General features: G+C 41.8%; 1 protein-coding gene across 2 annotated transcripts in view; it reads right to left on the bottom strand.

Moving 5' to 3' along the window:
- Positions 1–17,158, bottom strand: part of sptbn1 (spectrin, beta, non-erythrocytic 1) — a 300,080-nt gene that overhangs the window by 33,904 nt on the left and 249,018 nt on the right. For both annotated transcript variants that reach the window (XM_069931435.1, XM_069931436.1), the window contains 5 exons: positions 16,817–16,947; positions 4,903–5,107; positions 1,203–1,577; positions 634–878; positions 282–420 (listed from right to left, as the gene is read on the bottom strand). In XM_069931435.1, coding sequence (XP_069787536.1) covers positions 282–420; positions 634–878; positions 1,203–1,577; positions 4,903–5,107; positions 16,817–16,947 — 1,095 coding nt within the window. The remainder of the gene's footprint in view (positions 1–281; positions 421–633; positions 879–1,202; positions 1,578–4,902; positions 5,108–16,816; positions 16,948–17,158) is intronic.

The raw sequence follows: 17,158 nt of genomic DNA, 5'->3' as shown, positions 1-17,158 counted from the left end.
TAGATTGTTACACTGCATTATGGGAGCATTTCAATAAAACTCTCATATACATTCAAACACTCCCATGTCAAACTTTGAAGTCTTCTATTTCCTTTTCAGAACATTGTATGTTCAAAAATAGTGTTAAGAATAGAAGTGTCCAATAATTACGAAAAACAGTCATGTGCTTTTATTGTTACTGAATAATTCAAACACAAAATCGACAACATGCATCAACTCAAAACTTAACCAGTAATCCTAACATCCAAGCTGGGGATAATTTATTGGCAAAGGAGTTCTACCTCTTCTGATGCATAATGCTTTCTTGCCAGGAGAGACTTGCCAAGTTCAATGCATGTTGTGAAACTATCATTACGAGCATCGATTTCAGCTTTTATGCCTTGGTGGTTATTCATTAGCAATTCCACTGATGAAACGTCTCTGAAAGTAGTTAAAATATATAGGCTATTAATAGCTCCAGTTATATTGCACTTTTAAAGTATGAAATCATAAGCCAAGTTCCAGGAGCGTAATGTCAAAAATACGATAAGAGATGAAGGGCATAGTCTAACCACTGGATACAAACAAATTATGAGATCATTGTTTCACACAATTCTCTGCCTTTCTCTCCCCAATTCAGTGCACTGATTTTACCTTGGCTTTTCCTGGGTTTCAATTTGCCGAATAACATCTTCCATCCAAAGCATTAGATCTCGCACCATGCTAAAGAAGCGGAACTTGTCGCCAGTGTCATAAAGTTTCGCCCGCCGACCTTCACACGCATCAAGAAGTGTTTTCCATGCTTCCAGAACTTCTGTTTCACGTTTCTGAATGTCATCAGCCTTGTCACCAGCATAAGCTGCTTGGAGGCGGGCAGCATCCTCCTGCAGCTGCCGAACCTTTAACACAATACGAGCGTTTGCCACCATCATTTATTCATTCTCACCCTCTTTAGCTTTTTATTCATTGTCATACTAACATCTTTAAGAAATATTAAATGCCTTGAGCTGTGTATATTTCTTCTAAAAACTAAAATGGTTCTGGTTATAACCACCATACTATCACATAGTACCTACAATGTGTAGTGACATTCAAAAACACAAGTGAAAACACCAGATTTTCATGATCCAGTAATGAAAAAAATACAGTCTACTCCCACTGAGAAATCTATGCTATGTCTATCATTAACATTAACCCCATTGTGGATGTTTGACACTTCCTACCTGGGTACCAAGAGCCTGAATGTCATGTTCAAATGTTGTATGCATTCTCTGCAATGCTTCTACAGTGTTCTGATCTCGCCCAAGTTCCTCTGGGAGCTTCTTGTGTTTGTCTTGAATTCGTCCCAGGATTTCCTTAGCATCATGGTAAAATTTATGCAGTTCATAGGAAGCTGCCAGAATTTGTGTTCTGGTGTCAATAAGCTCGAGGAGATCTGCCCAAGCCTCATTGAGTCCATCTTTCCATTCAGCAATTGTGGCAGCGTCAGAATGTCCCGAATTTATCAGCTCATCTGCCATATGGTTCACACTGTCGACTCGCTCCTGACCAATATTCCCAGTATCACGCGCAAATTCACGGAATCTCTCTTGTAGCATCTGAAAAGGAGAATTACTTATTAAATCGAAATTTTAAGCAATTTTAAAATCATTTGCTTAGTTCAAAGGCTATTTTAAAATCTCGTCACCTTTTAAAAAGCAGCAATTAATTTGCTTTGGTACTGTACATGAGAAGACAATTGAATGGCCTGCAATGGATGGATCAGAACATACATAATACTCACAATGTTGCAATTCTTATTTTGTCCAAATTTTTCTATACTGATTTAATAGACTGTAAAGTATCACAAGAGGTTTTTTTCTATCTTGGAAGTAGGACAAAATGCAAATGATTGTATAATTTATTGTTAACTGGTAACACATACCAGTTTTGTTCATCAAATGTATATTTACATTAGCTGAGACTGATGACATTCCAAAATATTACAATTTCACCACCACCACCACCACAACTTCGAGATTCAGAGTTCTATCAAGGCGTTTCACAGGAACAATAGCCAAATGAAACTTCAGGTGGAGCCAAATAACAAAATAAATCTTGTAATTAGCCACAAGCTTGTTAAAAATAGTGGCTTTTAAGTGGCACCTCAAAGTATGTGAGAGCAGAAGTGGTCAGAGAAGGACTTCCAGAATTTGGGGTCAAGATAGCCAAAGTGCAGACCTAGTGAAGAAAAATGAGGGTGCTCAAAAGATAAAACTAACGGAGCATAAATGATGTGGCATCATAAAGTGCTGGAGGTGGTTAGAAGTGGGGATGAGCAAGTTCATAGAGGAATTTGGAATCATGCATCTTAATTATAAAATCAATGTGTTGCCACTGCAAGGAAGGCAAGGTGAAATGTGCAAGGGGTAGTGGGGGGGAAAGAAGGCAAATGAGGCCAGTTGGTAATAAGAGGGAGAAATATACTGTAACAGAGAAATGAGATGAGGAAAATGGGTAACAGCTAAATAACAGGAATGGAGGAAAATGAAGGATGTGAGTGGAAGAGGTGGAATGATTGGTGGTGGAATGGAGAATATTTTCCCCGGATCTTTTGAGAAGTAAATGACTTAGTTAAATTATGACATTTATGACGGTTTTGCAGACAGGAGGCAGGAGTAAGTCTTAATGTGTACTTGTTAAACTAGGACATTTAAGTAGCTTTCATGAATGTGGCTTAAATTTGGCTTAGTTAGTCAGAGAATAGAGAGTCCTGGAGTAAGGTAAGTAAGCCTAAATGAGAATACCTGAGTTAACCCTGATTAGATTAAGTATGAGCACATGCTGTTGGTCTAAAGATACTCATAAAAACACAGATGGAATAGAAAACACCATAACTGGCGTGAATCTTGAGACAAAACAATGGCAGAGGCAAAAAAAAAATTCATTCAAAAAGCTTTAGTGAGTATGAAAAAATGCAAATAAACCAAATTGTGTCAAACCATCCAGTAATTGAAAGTAAAAACCATACTACTTCTACTGAGCAAAAGAAACAGTGGTTGGGCCACAATTTACAGTGAATTCAATGCAAATGAAAATGTAACCACAAGAACAGTACAACAACTTCAGGTGAGATATCTTCATTATTATTAGTATTTCATACTTCTCGTATTCATATTTTTGTGACATCTCTTGTATTGAATTATATCTGCCTTTATAGATTCAGTGGAAGAACCTTAAACTAGCTATAAAAAGAGAGAAGGGAAATATCAGAAGAGAGCGATTTAATACTGGTGGTGGACCACCAAAAATAAGACAAGACTGATGAATTGAATGACTTGCTCCCTGGGATAATAGAGCACCAGCAACCTCTAGATGGTATACCAGACAATTACCATTTGCACAGTTCAGTTGAAGAACTGAGCACAGATGGTAAATAGACCAATGAAAGTAGATTGGTTACTTCCTTTGGTAAATATTGATGGAAAACCAGTTCTTACAGTTCCTGCACTCTTCAGCATCAGGAGTTGATGGACACTTGATGGGATCATGACATCCATTTATACAGCCAATCATTTCTGGGAAGTGCCTATATTCATAGAATTACACTTTATAGTTGGCTTGGCCAGCAGCATCATGAAACTTGATGTAAAGACTCCTCAATTCACAAATGGCCTTCCAGACTTTGTGAACTATTGTCACACAGTTTCTTCACTGGCACCACACAAATCACCCGTTTCACAATGAAAGATTCCAGATACCAAAAACCTCAAAGTGATCAGAACTTGGAGAGAATTGGATAAAGGCCTTCCTCTGAGACAGAGAGGAAAGTCTACACTCAAGCAAAGATATTATCTCCAGTGCATATTCTTTATACATATAAAAGCGGTCTCAAAAAGTTATTTCATCAAAGCAATTTAATGGATTACTCCTATCCACAAGTACTCATCTAGCTGGCCTCTGTTAGTCTTCATTTAGATATTCCAAGTACTCCATGCTCTCTCATAAACAGTACTAAGCAGAAGTTAAACCTGCCTCTTTGAAGAATTAATTTAAGATTCAATTTAGTCCTCGAGTAACTCTTGGCCTCCATCTTGCAATTAGCTTTATTTAATCCAGAAGAGGTTAAATCTACAACTATTTTAAGATGAGTGTGCAAGTTGCTTTGAGTTAAGACAGCTCAAACAGACATTTTATCTGGGATTAGGTTTAAGCCCTGTCTGTGAAATTGGCCCATAGTACAGTAAATACTTTACTGTACTGTTTGAGTATTAGACATCAGTTCCAATATCTGTTGTGATCAAGTCACATTTGGAACACTTATACCAATTCTGCTTTAAAATTAAGATGGTGTAGTGGGATCCTCAAGGATAGGAATTAAATTATTCATCCATGCTTCCCTTGAAATGTAAGAGGTAACTTGTTTGAAATGCTGGTTAATATTTTTAAGAGAAGATAATTTAAACAATAGAGAGCCTTTAATCATTAAAAGTGGCTAATTCTACTTCTATTGGTTCAGTAATGTGACACTTTGAATATAATGAACAACACAAAGAAAAAAATCACTTCATAAAATGAATATGTATGTCAAACATCACAAATCAAGTTGTTAGAGATAAAGTATCTAGTTGTATTATTTTTATAAATTATAGGTTGTCAAAACAGCAAAGATAAATTAAAGGCCTCCATGTCATTAAGTGGTGTCATATGGAAGAAAAGCCTGCTCAGCACTTCCACCACTACTTGAACAAGTTCTGAACATGGACATCTCAGTAACTGACCTGCCATAGAGCTAAAAGATTGTGAAATTAATGATGCACTGCAGTACTTTCCACAGGAATATAGTATTGCATACATGAATGCAATACGATTCAATAAGATTCCATTTTTATGCAACAGGACAAAGAATAATTTCCAATTAGTATTTTAGTGATATATATGTACCGTAACATGCTCATAGTCTTGTCCAAGCTCATGTGATCCAGCAACCACCTCACGTTCAGCGATCCACTGTTCCAAGTCATCCACCTCCCTATTCAGTTGGAAAAGGCGGTACCTCTCATCTAGTTTCCCTCTTCTCTCCTCAGCCAGGTCTTTCAATCCAGCATACAGCTTGTCCACCTGAGACTGGCGCATACTGATCCGTTCACTAAAATCACAAAGTCATCAATAATGAAGGAATATTACAACAGTTTGAAAGCAAATTCTAACCACTCCTAAACAAAAAATAATTAATCACAAGAATGCAAGCATTCTGATGATTTACCCATCACCTCCAACATAAGTTCATCCAGATATTTCCTTACAGTTCAAAAGACATTCCTGTTGTGATTCATCTCAATATAGCATCAATGTAATATATTCTCTAATTACATTTTGTTTTAATTCTTCATTGAAATTCACATCGTCCATCCAGTCAGGCGTATCACATTTTCTATCTTTATTCTCAGATGGATATATGACAATAACATACATGAATGCTTAGATTACCAAATTAATGCAAGACCAAAATAAAATGAATTTAAACAGACAGTCTCAAAATAAATTAGGATATACAACCAAATTAAAGAAAAATAAACAAGTTTTCATCTATTTTACCAACATGGTTCTGAGAATTAAAATGCCTACTTGATGAATACACCAGGAATTCAAGGGTCAAATTGGAAGTTCTTCAATTATTGAGATAAAATCTTATTGGTCACTATCCTATACTACCCTACTCAAATTCAACACACCTAACAAATGATAACCTGCATCAAAAACAAAGATTAGCAAAGTATTAAAAATATTCAGGGTGGAAATATACATACAACTAACTCGTGCAGTAAGCAAAGGGACCATTAAAATAGAAAATATAAACATAAACCATTATCAGGTACTCCATGCCTTATGAAAATGTTTAAGTGAATAGAAGTGCTAATTAAGTCTGATCCTAATTTAATTTCAAATAATTCAATTAATTTTAAAATCAGATGTTACACATATTTTCAGTTTCTCTCTATCAAATATACATCTAAATATTTGCTTTACATAAAATGACTAAACATGAATTATAATCCCATTTCATGTCACAAGGAATTCTAATATATGGTTAGTGGAGCCAAAGCCACAAATTTATGGTCAATGTCACATTGAAATGCATTAGAGATTATTGGAAACTTGTTAAATCTAAGCAGAGAGCTTTTCTTTGAGACCTTATCCTTTGCTGTGCAGCTGACTGTAAAATTCCACCCTGTGCTTTCTCAAAGGGTAATGGAATTAACTTTGATGTGCAATCATGAAATATTAAAGGAATTGCACAATATCAAAGACCTTGACCCACATGGTCAGAGGATTTAGTTGCTTCCTGCTGCCTTAATGTTTTCAGTGCTTTTAAACACGATATACATTCAAAAATTGATGCTAGAACTGAACACCAATTTCTTCTTGCTTATCAGTAGATGGAATTAATTCAAATTGTTCATACGTGGATACAATGAACCATGATTCACATTCAATGAAAAACAGAAAAGACAGAACAAGTAGAAATTGTTGCATTAAACTGGAATTTTTTTTCCCCATGTGCTCATGCTCTACATGCAATGACTGTTAAAATATTGAAAATCAGAGATTAAAGATTAGACCTGATTTTTAATTCTTTCTTGATAAAAGTGCAACATTGAAAACAAATCCTCGAGTGACCTGCCTGGTTCTATACTAATATATTCAATGCCCAACCATCTCAACTAAGAAGAGTTTCATTATGAAATTGTTGCGAATTGCACCACCTAGTTCTCGAACCGTCGTTGGGAGTTTCAGGCTTTTGTGAGATCCTGGGGGTGTGATGGGGTCCAAGCAGTGGACTGGCAGAGTGAGGCTGGGCAGTTTCTTTTCCTCTCTCTGAGTTGGCAGGTCGGCTTGCGTTTTCGACTGTGGATGACGACATCTGAACTGAACTATTAAACTGAATGATTAAACCTAATGTTTGGACCGAACTGTTAAACAATTAAGCTTAGTGTTTGTACAACTAACAAATGATTACAATGGTGACCCCCAACAATCCAAAATGGCCTCTTTTGGATTTCAAAATGCTGGGAGGAGACAATTCAGATCTACAGAACGCAGTTTCACTCAAACTGCCCATCTTCTGGACATCACCACTGCAAGTATGGTTTGAACAAGCTGAAGCCCAATTCCACATATGCCATTTAACTGTCGATGCCACAAAGTAGTCAGTGAGCTGGACCAGGAAACCGCCGGGCGCATCATCGATTACCTTCACTAACCTTCAGCCGACAACAAGTACGAAGGGATCAAAATGGTCCTCAAGCATACATTCGGTCTCTCCCGCCACAACAGGGTGGCAAAACTGGTTCACGTGGATGGCCTAAGCAACCGCAAACCGTCCACACTCATGAACGAAATGATCACCCTGATGGGAGGACACAGGACCTGCCTTCTTTTCAAACAGGTTTTCCTCGAGCAAATGCCTGAGGGCATCCGCCTGCTTCTCTCAGATGACAATTTCACCGACCCCCAATAGCTGGCAACCCCTGGAGATGTACTATGGCAAGCCAAACAGCAGGGGAATGCAACCATCAACCAGGTGGCAGCTATGCCTCACCAGGTGACACGTATGGCCCCAGCCTCCACAGAAAGGGCGACAGCGACGTCAGCTCGAACAGCGCCAGTAAGGACAAGTGGTGCTACTACCACAAAAGATGGAGCTTTGTGACCCACCGATGCCGGCCACCATGCAAGCATCCGGGAAACACCTTGGCCGACTGTCAGTAGTGGCAACAGCGGCCAGCCAAAAAGATCAACTCCTCTACATCTGGGATCGTCATTGGGGGCGGCATTCTCTTGTTGACATAGGAGCGGAGTCAGTATGTTGTCCCCCTTGAACATCGACACTCATTCCAGAAAGGAGGGGCCTCCCCTGACTGCTCCCAGCAGCAGCAGCATCAGGACATACAGGGTCCGCACGATCCCGCTCAACTTCAAATCCTGTCATTTCAAATGGACCTTTACCATTCCGCTGTCTCACAACCGCTGCTTGGCACGAATTTCCTCCAAGTGCACTCCCTGTTGGTTGATTTGAAAGGACAACGTCTTGTCAATTCCAAGATGTTTGAATCTATCGCCTTGCGCCATGTCGAATTGACTCCACTCCACTTTCTCTGACAATGATTATGCCAGGATCCTAGCCGATTTCCCAGACCTCATCACCCCCCAGTTCACAACGGCCATCCCCAAACATGGAGTCCTGTGCATATCCCCACCAATGGACCGCCACTCCATGCACACACAGGCAGTTTGCCCCCCCCCCCCACCCCGACAAGCTCCAACTGGCCAAAGATGAGTTCTGCAGGATGGAGGAAATGGGCATAATGCACCACTTAGACAACTTGTGGGTATCCCTGCTTCAAGAAGTCCCCAAAATGTCTGGGGGCTGGAGACCCTGTGGTGACTACCTCCATCTTAACTAGGTAACAACAGCTGACCAATACCCTGTCCCTCACATCCAGGACTTCATAGTGAACCTGGACAGTGCCAAGGCATTTTCCAAGATCGACATGGTACGCAGCTACCATCAGATTCCAGTTCACCCACACAACATCCCCAAGACGGCTCTCTTCACTTATTCAGGCTCTTTGAATTCCTGCACATGCCTTTCACCCTCAAGAATGGTGCCCAAGCTTTCCAAAGGCTTATGAACAGGGTAGGCCGCAGGCTTGACTTTGTGTCCATTTACCTCGACAACATTTTCATTGCCAGCCACCCTCTCCAGGTACACTGTGGATACCTCCAACAGTTCTGCCAGAGGCTCGACGAGCATGGCCTGGCAATCAACCTTGCCAAGTGTCAGTTTGGCCTCACGTCCATCAATTCCTTGGCCACCACATTAACCAGCACGGAGCAGTCTCGCTCCCGTCCAAGGTCGAGGCCATTTGCAAGTTTCTCAAACCCACTACTATAAAGGGACTCCAAGAGTTTGTCGGCACGGTCAACTTCTCTCACCAGCAGCCAGGAGAATGCAACAGCTTTTCAAGGACCTGGCCAACAATTCAAAAGAGCTCGTGGCACAACCATGTTCGACAACGCCAAGGAAGTGCTGGCAAGGGCAGCAATGATGGTACATCCACAGGCCAAAGCACTGACCGCTCTCACGATCGACACATCTGGCACAATAGGCACTAAAGCAACTGATCAATGACAACCCCTTGTCTTTTTCAGTCATCAACTGAGACTCCAAGCAGAAATACAGCGCTTTTGACTGGGAACTCTTCGTTCTCTACCTCATTCTCTGCCTCGCTATCTGTCATCCATTTTCTTGAGGACAGGGATTTCATGGACCACAAACCACTCATGTTTGCCTTTGCCAAAGAGACTGATCCTTGGTCACCCCAATAACAACGCCACTTGACCTACATCTCAGAATACATGACTCCTGTCCAGCACATTGCAGGCAAGAGCAACCAGGTCACAGATGCGTTATCCCGCACGGCCATCAATCCCATCTACGCTCTGGCCCCAGGTGTCGACTACACAGCCATGGCAGCCGCCCAGCGAAAGGATGTAGATGTATTTGCTGACCTCACTGCCATCTCAGACCTAAAATTAGAGAATGTGAGATTTGGCCCCGTTGATATCACACTCCTCTGTGATATGTCTACGGGACAGCCAAGACCCATCATCCCTGCTGGCTGGAGACACCGGATCTTCAACATGGTTCATGGCCTAGCTCACCCTTCTATTTGGGCAACAAAGGAACTTATTGCAGCCAAGTTCATGCAGCATGGGTTGCGCAAAGAGGTTGACAAATGGACAAGAGGGTGCATCCCTGTCAAAACTCCAAGATTCAGTGATACATCAAGGCGCTGATGCAGAACTTCGTTCCGACATACCAACGTTTCGATCACGTCCATATCAACGTCATGGGACTGCTACCCCCATCCAGAATCACCCACCTTTTTCACCTTCATGGACAGATTCATGTGATGGCCAGAGGCCCTCCCACTCTTGGCCATCTCCACTGTGACCTGTGCACGTGCCCTCACCGCCCACTGGATAGCCCATTTTGGGTTGCTGGCGGACATTTCCTCCGACAGAGGTACGCAGTTCACCTCTGGCCTGTGGTCAGCAATCCCCGGCTGCTTGGTACTAAGCTACACCATACAATGGCCTACCACCTGCATGCAAACAGTATAGTGGAACATTTTCACCGGTACATGAAGGCATCCCTCAAGGCATGGGTCACGGGCCCAGATTGGATGGACGAATTGCCATTGGTCATCCTCAGCATACGCACTGCCCCAAAGGAGAACCTGGCAACTTCCTCAGCCGAGATGCTGTATGATGCCCTACTTACAGTCCCAGGGGACTTTATCCCTGAAGTACGTGGACATTAAGAACCACCCACAACCATGCTGATGTGCCTCCATGAAAAGGTGGGCACGCTTTCTCCAGTCCCAGTGTCCCGACACTGACTCACGTATATCCACCCTACCTCCAGGACTGCCAGTACATTTTCCTTCACTGAGATTCCCACTATACACCTCTACAAAAGTCATGCGAAGGGCCCTTCAGAGCACTGCAAAATGATGCCATGGTTTTTCATCATTGACATGGGTGTGGACAGTCTCAAGCCAACACATTTGGACAGGGATCAACTTGTGCAGGTGGCATAACCCCGCCGCAGAGGGCATCTACCATCATGACAAAACCCACCCTCAACTGGACAACCTAACCACCTCCGATACTCTGGTTCATTTGCGATGGGGGTGGGTGCCATGTGGCAGACCACGCCATTTAGTTCTGGATCCGTCATTTGGAGTTTTGGGATCTCATGATGGCAGGAGCCTGGGGGCGTGATGGAATCCAAGCTCAAAGACTTGTTGACTTAAACCAAGGCTTTTATTAGCAAATGACTGGAGTGAACTACATCGAGGTCAACCAGTCCAGACTGACCTGGGTCTGGTTAGGAGCAACCCTTTATGACCTGCCAGTAGGCGTGGCTACGGCTCTCAGCCAATCACTACTACTATATGTAAATATATACAAATATATACATTGGTGATAGTATCCTGCTTATCACAGACACCTGAACTGAACTGTTGAATTATTAAACTTATTGTTTGCAGGGGGCGTGGCAAGATGGCGTAGAGCCCAGACGTGTAATCTCGACCTCTCTGGCCAGACTTTTAAGAACCTGTCTTTAACTTTTTGTTTTTAAGTTTAAACTTTTAAAAAACTTAGTTTAAAGTATTAAGGAGTTGTTATGGCCACTAATGGCAAAAAGATTAAACCTCAAGTACAGAAGAAACTACATTTTCAGTGTTGAAGATTTAGGGCCTAGAAGAACTGCAGGTGAAAAAAAAATGATTACTGCTCACTAGGAGAAGGATATCTCTGCAATTATTCATTATCAGGAGGAAAGTGTGTGTTTCCAAGAAGTGGATCCTGATTCTGGCAGTCTGCCAACGGCAGAGGGACCTCGCAGAAAAATGAATCCATTATTTGAAACCACTCAGGCAGTACTTCAATCTAGAGCTTGATCTTATCTGTGAGTTCTTGAAACAACAGCGAGTTGTGAGGGGAGACCAGCATCAACCCCCTGAGGAAGATGGGATGTCGTCGTTGGGAGTTCAAACACGTAGTAAAACTGTTAAAATGCCTGCTGTTGAGCTGCAGCAGGAGTTGCAGTTATCTGGTTCTGACACTATGTTAAAGAAAACAGGGTCGGGTCTTTCTGAACTACAAGTTAACCTGTTAAGTACCGTTACTCAGCCGATATTGCAAGAGTTAGCTCAAATGAAAGATAGTATGAGGTCAGAATTCATTACAGTTAATACACAAGTGGAAGTATTTTCTGAAGATTTTAAAAATTTCAGTCTGCTTTTTTGGAATGTAAACAGCAAGTGGCCTCGAATACAGAAAAAGTGATGGAGGTGGAAAATTGCGAGAACATGAAAAGGAGTTAGAGAGAAAAGTAGATTATTTGGAAAATCAAAGTAGAAGGAACAATGTGAAGATTGTTGGTTTGCCAGAAGGTATTGAAAATAAAGAGATTGGAAGTGTTCTGACCATCGGTTGAGGATGGAGATCTTGTCGCTGAGGAGGACTTTGCCGTCTGAGCTGCGCAGCGGGCTTTGGACTTGGGGTGAGGGGCCGTACACAGCCTTTAGAGCCTCGTAGAAACCCCTGAAGTCGCCAATGTCCGCGCTGAGCTGTGTTCGTTTGGCGAGGCTAGTCCACCACTCATTTTGGATCTCCCGGAGTTTGCGCTGAAGATGGCTGCATGCGCGACGGAAGGCTTGTTTCTTCTCTGGACAGGACGGCTTTGTAAGGTGAGCCTGGTGGGCAGCTCGCTTCTTTGCCAGCAGCTCCTGGATTTCCTGGCTGTTTTCGTCAAACCAGTCCTTGTTTTTCCTGGAGGAGAAGCCCAGTACCTCTTCAGTGGATTGCAGTATGGTAGCCTTCAACTGATCCCAGAGGGTTTCAGGGGACGGGTCCGTGAGGCGGGTTGCAACGTCGAGCTTTGCTTTGAGGTTTGCCTGGAAGTTTCCTCTCGATCCTCAACCGATGGTCAGAACACTTCCAATCTCTTTTCAGTACCAACCGCTCAGTCCAAGATTCCGCCCTGCTCCAGCTCCCTCAACAGCCCCTAAGGCTAGAGCTGGATGAGGTTCCCACCCTGGATGAGACATATAAGGCAATCGAACAACTGAAAAGTGGCAAAGCAGCAGGTATGGATGGAATCCCCCCAGAAGTCTGGAAGGCTGGCGGCAAAACTCTGCATGCCAAACTGCATGAGTTTTTCAAGCTTTGTTGGGACCAAGGTAAACTGCCTCAGGATCTTCGTGATGCCACCATCATCACCCTGTACAAAAACAAAGGCGAGAAATCAGACTGCTCAAACTACAGGGGAATCACGTTGCTCTCCATTGCAGGCAAAATCTTCGCTAGGATTCTACTAAATAGAATAATACCTAGTGTCGCTGAGAATATTCTCCCAGAATCACAGTGCGGCTTTCGCGCAAACAGAGGAACCACTGACATGGTCTTTGCCCTCAGACAGCTCCAAGAAAAGTGCAGAGAACAAAACAAAGGACTCTACATCACCTTTGTTGACCTCACCAAAGCCTTCGACACCGTGAGCAGGAAAGGGCTTTGGCAAATACTAGAGCGCATCGGATGTCCCCCAAAGTTCCTCAACATGATTATCCAACTGCACGAAAACCAACAAGGTCGGGTCAGATACAGCAATGAGCTCTCTGAACCCTTCTCCATTAACAATGGCGTGAAGCAAGGCTGTGTTCTCGCACCAACCCTCTTTTCAATCTTCTTCAGCATGATGCTGAACCAAGCCATGAAAGACCCCAACAATGAAGACGCTGTTTACATCCGGTACCGCACGGATGGCAGTCTCTTCAATCTGAGGCGCCTGCAAGCTCACACCAAGACACAAGAGAAACTTGTCCGTGAACTACTCTTTGCAGATGATGCCGCTTTAGTTGCCCATTCAGAGCCAGCTCTTCAGCGCTTGACGTCCTGCTTTGCGGAAACTGCCAAAATGTTTGGCCTGGAAGTCAGCCTGAAGAAAACTGAGGTCCTCCATCAGCCAGCTCCCCACCATGACTACCAGCCCCCCCACATCTCCATCGGGCACACAAAACTCAAAACGGTCAACCAGTTTACCTATCTCGGCTGCACCATTTCATCAGATGCAAGGATCGACAATGAGATAGACAACAGACTCGCCAAGGCAAATAGCGCCTTTGGAAGACTACACAAAAGAGTCTGGAAAAACAACCAACTGAAACACCTCACAAAGGTAAGCGTATACAGAGCCGTTGTCATACCCACACTCCTGTTCGGCTCCGAATCATGGGTCCTCTACCGGCACCACCTACGGCTCCTAGAACGCTTCCACCAGCGTTGTCTCCGCTCCATCCTCAACATCCATTGGAGCGCTCACACCCCTAACGTCGAGGTACTCGAGATGGCAGAGGTCGACAGCATCGAGTCCACGCTGCTGAAGATCCAGCTGCGCTGGATGGGTCACGTCTCCAGAATGGAGGACCATCGCCTTCCCAAGATCGTATTATATGGCGAGCTCTCCACTGGCCACCGTGACAGAGGTGCACCAAAGAAAAGGTACAAGGACTGCCTAAAGAAATCTCTTGGTGCCTGCCACATTGACCACCGCCAGTGGGCTGATAACGCCTCAAACCGTGCATCTTGGCGCCTCACAGTTTGGCGGGCAGCAGCCTCCTTTGAAGAAGACCGCAGAGCCCACCTCACTGACAAAAGGCAAAGGAGGAAAAACCCAACACCCAACCCCAACCAACCAATTTTCCCTTGCAACCGCTGCAATCATGTCTGCCTGTCCCGCATCGGACTGGTCAGCCACAAACGAGCCTGCAGCTGACGTGGACTTTTTTACCCCCTCCATAAATCTTCGTCCGCGAAGCCAAGCCAAAGAAAGAAAAATTGAAAATAAAGATCCTCTTCGTTTTTTTTATAGAATGGATCCCACAAATATTGGGACAAGAATTTTTCTCTGGAGGCTTGGTATTGGAAGGAGCTCATAGAGCCTTAAGAAGAACGCCTCCGCCTGATCAATCACCGAGGCCTGTGATAATTCGATGCTTGTATTATTTGGACAGAGAAACGATACTTCGTCTAGCAGTGGAAAATGTGAAACAACGACAAGCTCCGTTAATGATTCAGAATAGTAAAGTTTTTTTTAATCCCGATTTGAGTCAAGAGGTTATTCAGCGTCGGCGTCGATTTAATCCAGTTAAAGAAGTTCTGTGGCGTAAAGGCTATAAGTCTTCTTTTCATTATCCGGCAGTGTTGAAGGTGTTTTGTGGAGACTTTCAATCTCGGTTATTTTGAGAATGAGCGTGAAGCAATGATTTTTGTTGATTCGTTGCCAGATGCACGAGGACCAAGACGTAGTCCACCATTGTCTCCTAAAGAAAAATCTGGTTGTTCTGGAAATGGAAGAAATGGTAGAAATGGGAATGGAAAGAGTCTAATTTCTCCTGAAATGGGGTCGTCGAGTTTGGAATCTCTTGGATGAATTGAAGAACTTACTTATTCTTACTTTATTTTGATGTCATTATGATATCTTGTTGTTATTTTTTGTTTGGCTGGGAAGGGAGAGATTTGCTCTATGTTCTATTAGTCATCAGCCACTGGTGGGTGATCCACACCCAAGTTTGGTTTAGGGATTACTACCTTTTGGTAGTTTTTTGGGGTTTTTTTTTACTTTATCTTTTTTTTAAAAATTTTATTTAGACTTTAATTGTGGTTTCTTTTTCTCCTATTGGAGGGCCTATTTACGTTACTTTGAGTTTTTATATGTAGATATTATGAGTTCTTAGTAATATTAGTGGATATGTCAAAGTTGAGGTTTGCTACTTTTAATGTTCGAGGTTTAAACACACCGATTAAGCGTAAACGCATTTTGGTGTACATTAAGAAAAAGAAAAATTGATGTTGCTTTTTTAACATGGTTTTCATGAATCAGATCTGTGTTATAGATGTGGTAATGCTATTGACCACCGCCAGTGGGCTGATAACGCCTCAAACCGTGCATCTTGGCGCCTCTCAGTTTGGCGGGCAGCAACCTCCTTTGAAGAAGACCGCAGAGCCCACCTCACTGACAAAAGGCAAAGGAGGAAAAACCCAACACCCAACCCCAACCAACCAATTTTCCCCTGCAACCGCTGCAACCATGTCTGCCTGTCCCGCATCGGACTTGTCAGCCACAAACGAGCCTGCAGCTGACGTGGACTTTTTACTCCCTCCATAAATCTTCGTCCGCGAAGCCAAGCCAAAGAATATATATATATATATATATTGCAACCTTTGAAAGGTCTGGGATTAGATAAATTTCAACTTGCTTTTGTATATTTAGCTTTATCTGTAGCAAAAACATGTATTGTTAGTATGTGGAAAGATATGAATATGACTGATGTTAATAGATGGCATAATGAGATTAAATATTATTTAATAATGGAAAAAAATCACGTATGTTTCACATGATAACTATAGTTTTTTTATTAAAAAGTGGTTGTTATATTCAGAATATTTACATTTTGATTTACATTAATTAGATCTTAATATGTATGTTTAATTTTTCTTCTTCTTTCTTTATGGCTCTCCTTAGGAGAGTTGGCTGGAAAGGGGGGGTTCATTTTTTTTCTCTTTTTTCTTTTATATATATATAAAATATATCGTTCATGTTTAGTTTATTGTTATATATGTTACTTATCTGTATTTTAAATGAATAAATTAAGTTTTTAAAAAAAACTTAATGTTTGGACTGAATTGTTAAACAATTAAACTTAGTGTTTGTCAAATTCACAAACTACAAAATCAATCAAAACTATAATTTACAACAACCTATAAAAAAGCTCATTAAAAAAAAGTGCAAGAAAGGAGATGAAAAAATACCTGAAATCAAATATGTTGGTCATGCCTTCCCCAAATTACTCTTAATTAAAACAAATGTTTGCTTATGACACTTTTAGTCCCTGTTCCAAAATAGGCAGCGTGAAATTTCTCCATATTTTCTAAAGGTTGCATCTTGGATGGATAGGAAGGAAAAACACAAATTTGTCTTTCAAAACTACTTGATAAAAAAAAATCTTCAGTCCCAAAACTTTACACGCAAGAAGACAGCTACAGAATGGTAGAGAAAAATGAACAAAAAAGAATCGAGTAAATCATAAGGGACATCCTGTAGAAACACAAGATAAGCAACGATCAATCATGTATGGTGTTCAATGTGTTATCATCTGTTGCTATTCCTTGGATGTTGGTGCTTCTTAACTGGTATATTAATATCTAGTATTAAACTAACCTCTCTGGGTGCCCATCTGCTACCAGAGCTCTGCTTGTCTTTGAGAGCTGATGAACAGTCTCAGCATAATCTTCCACTGCCAGCTCCAAAATCTGATGTTTTTTCAACATCATCACCGCACTCTGCTCATCCTGAAAAGTCAAACATTCAAAGTTTAATTTTTGGATAGGACTCTTGCAATATTGTTATTTTTATTTATAAATCTATTTTTAATGACTAGAAAATCACAAATGCAGTGAATAGTAACATATGCAACTTAAATATGAGAAAGACAAAAAAAATTAAAAGCATAAAATACCAAAAGTATGTTTTTCAATGTGTATTTTAATGCAAGATTTATGA

The sequence above is a fragment of the Narcine bancroftii genome, chromosome 4 (assembly GCF_036971445.1).
Source record: "Narcine bancroftii isolate sNarBan1 chromosome 4, sNarBan1.hap1, whole genome shotgun sequence".
Classification (NCBI taxonomy): Eukaryota; Metazoa; Chordata; class Chondrichthyes; order Torpediniformes; family Narcinidae; genus Narcine; species Narcine bancroftii.
This window is presented reverse-complemented; position numbering and strand designations above follow the sequence as displayed.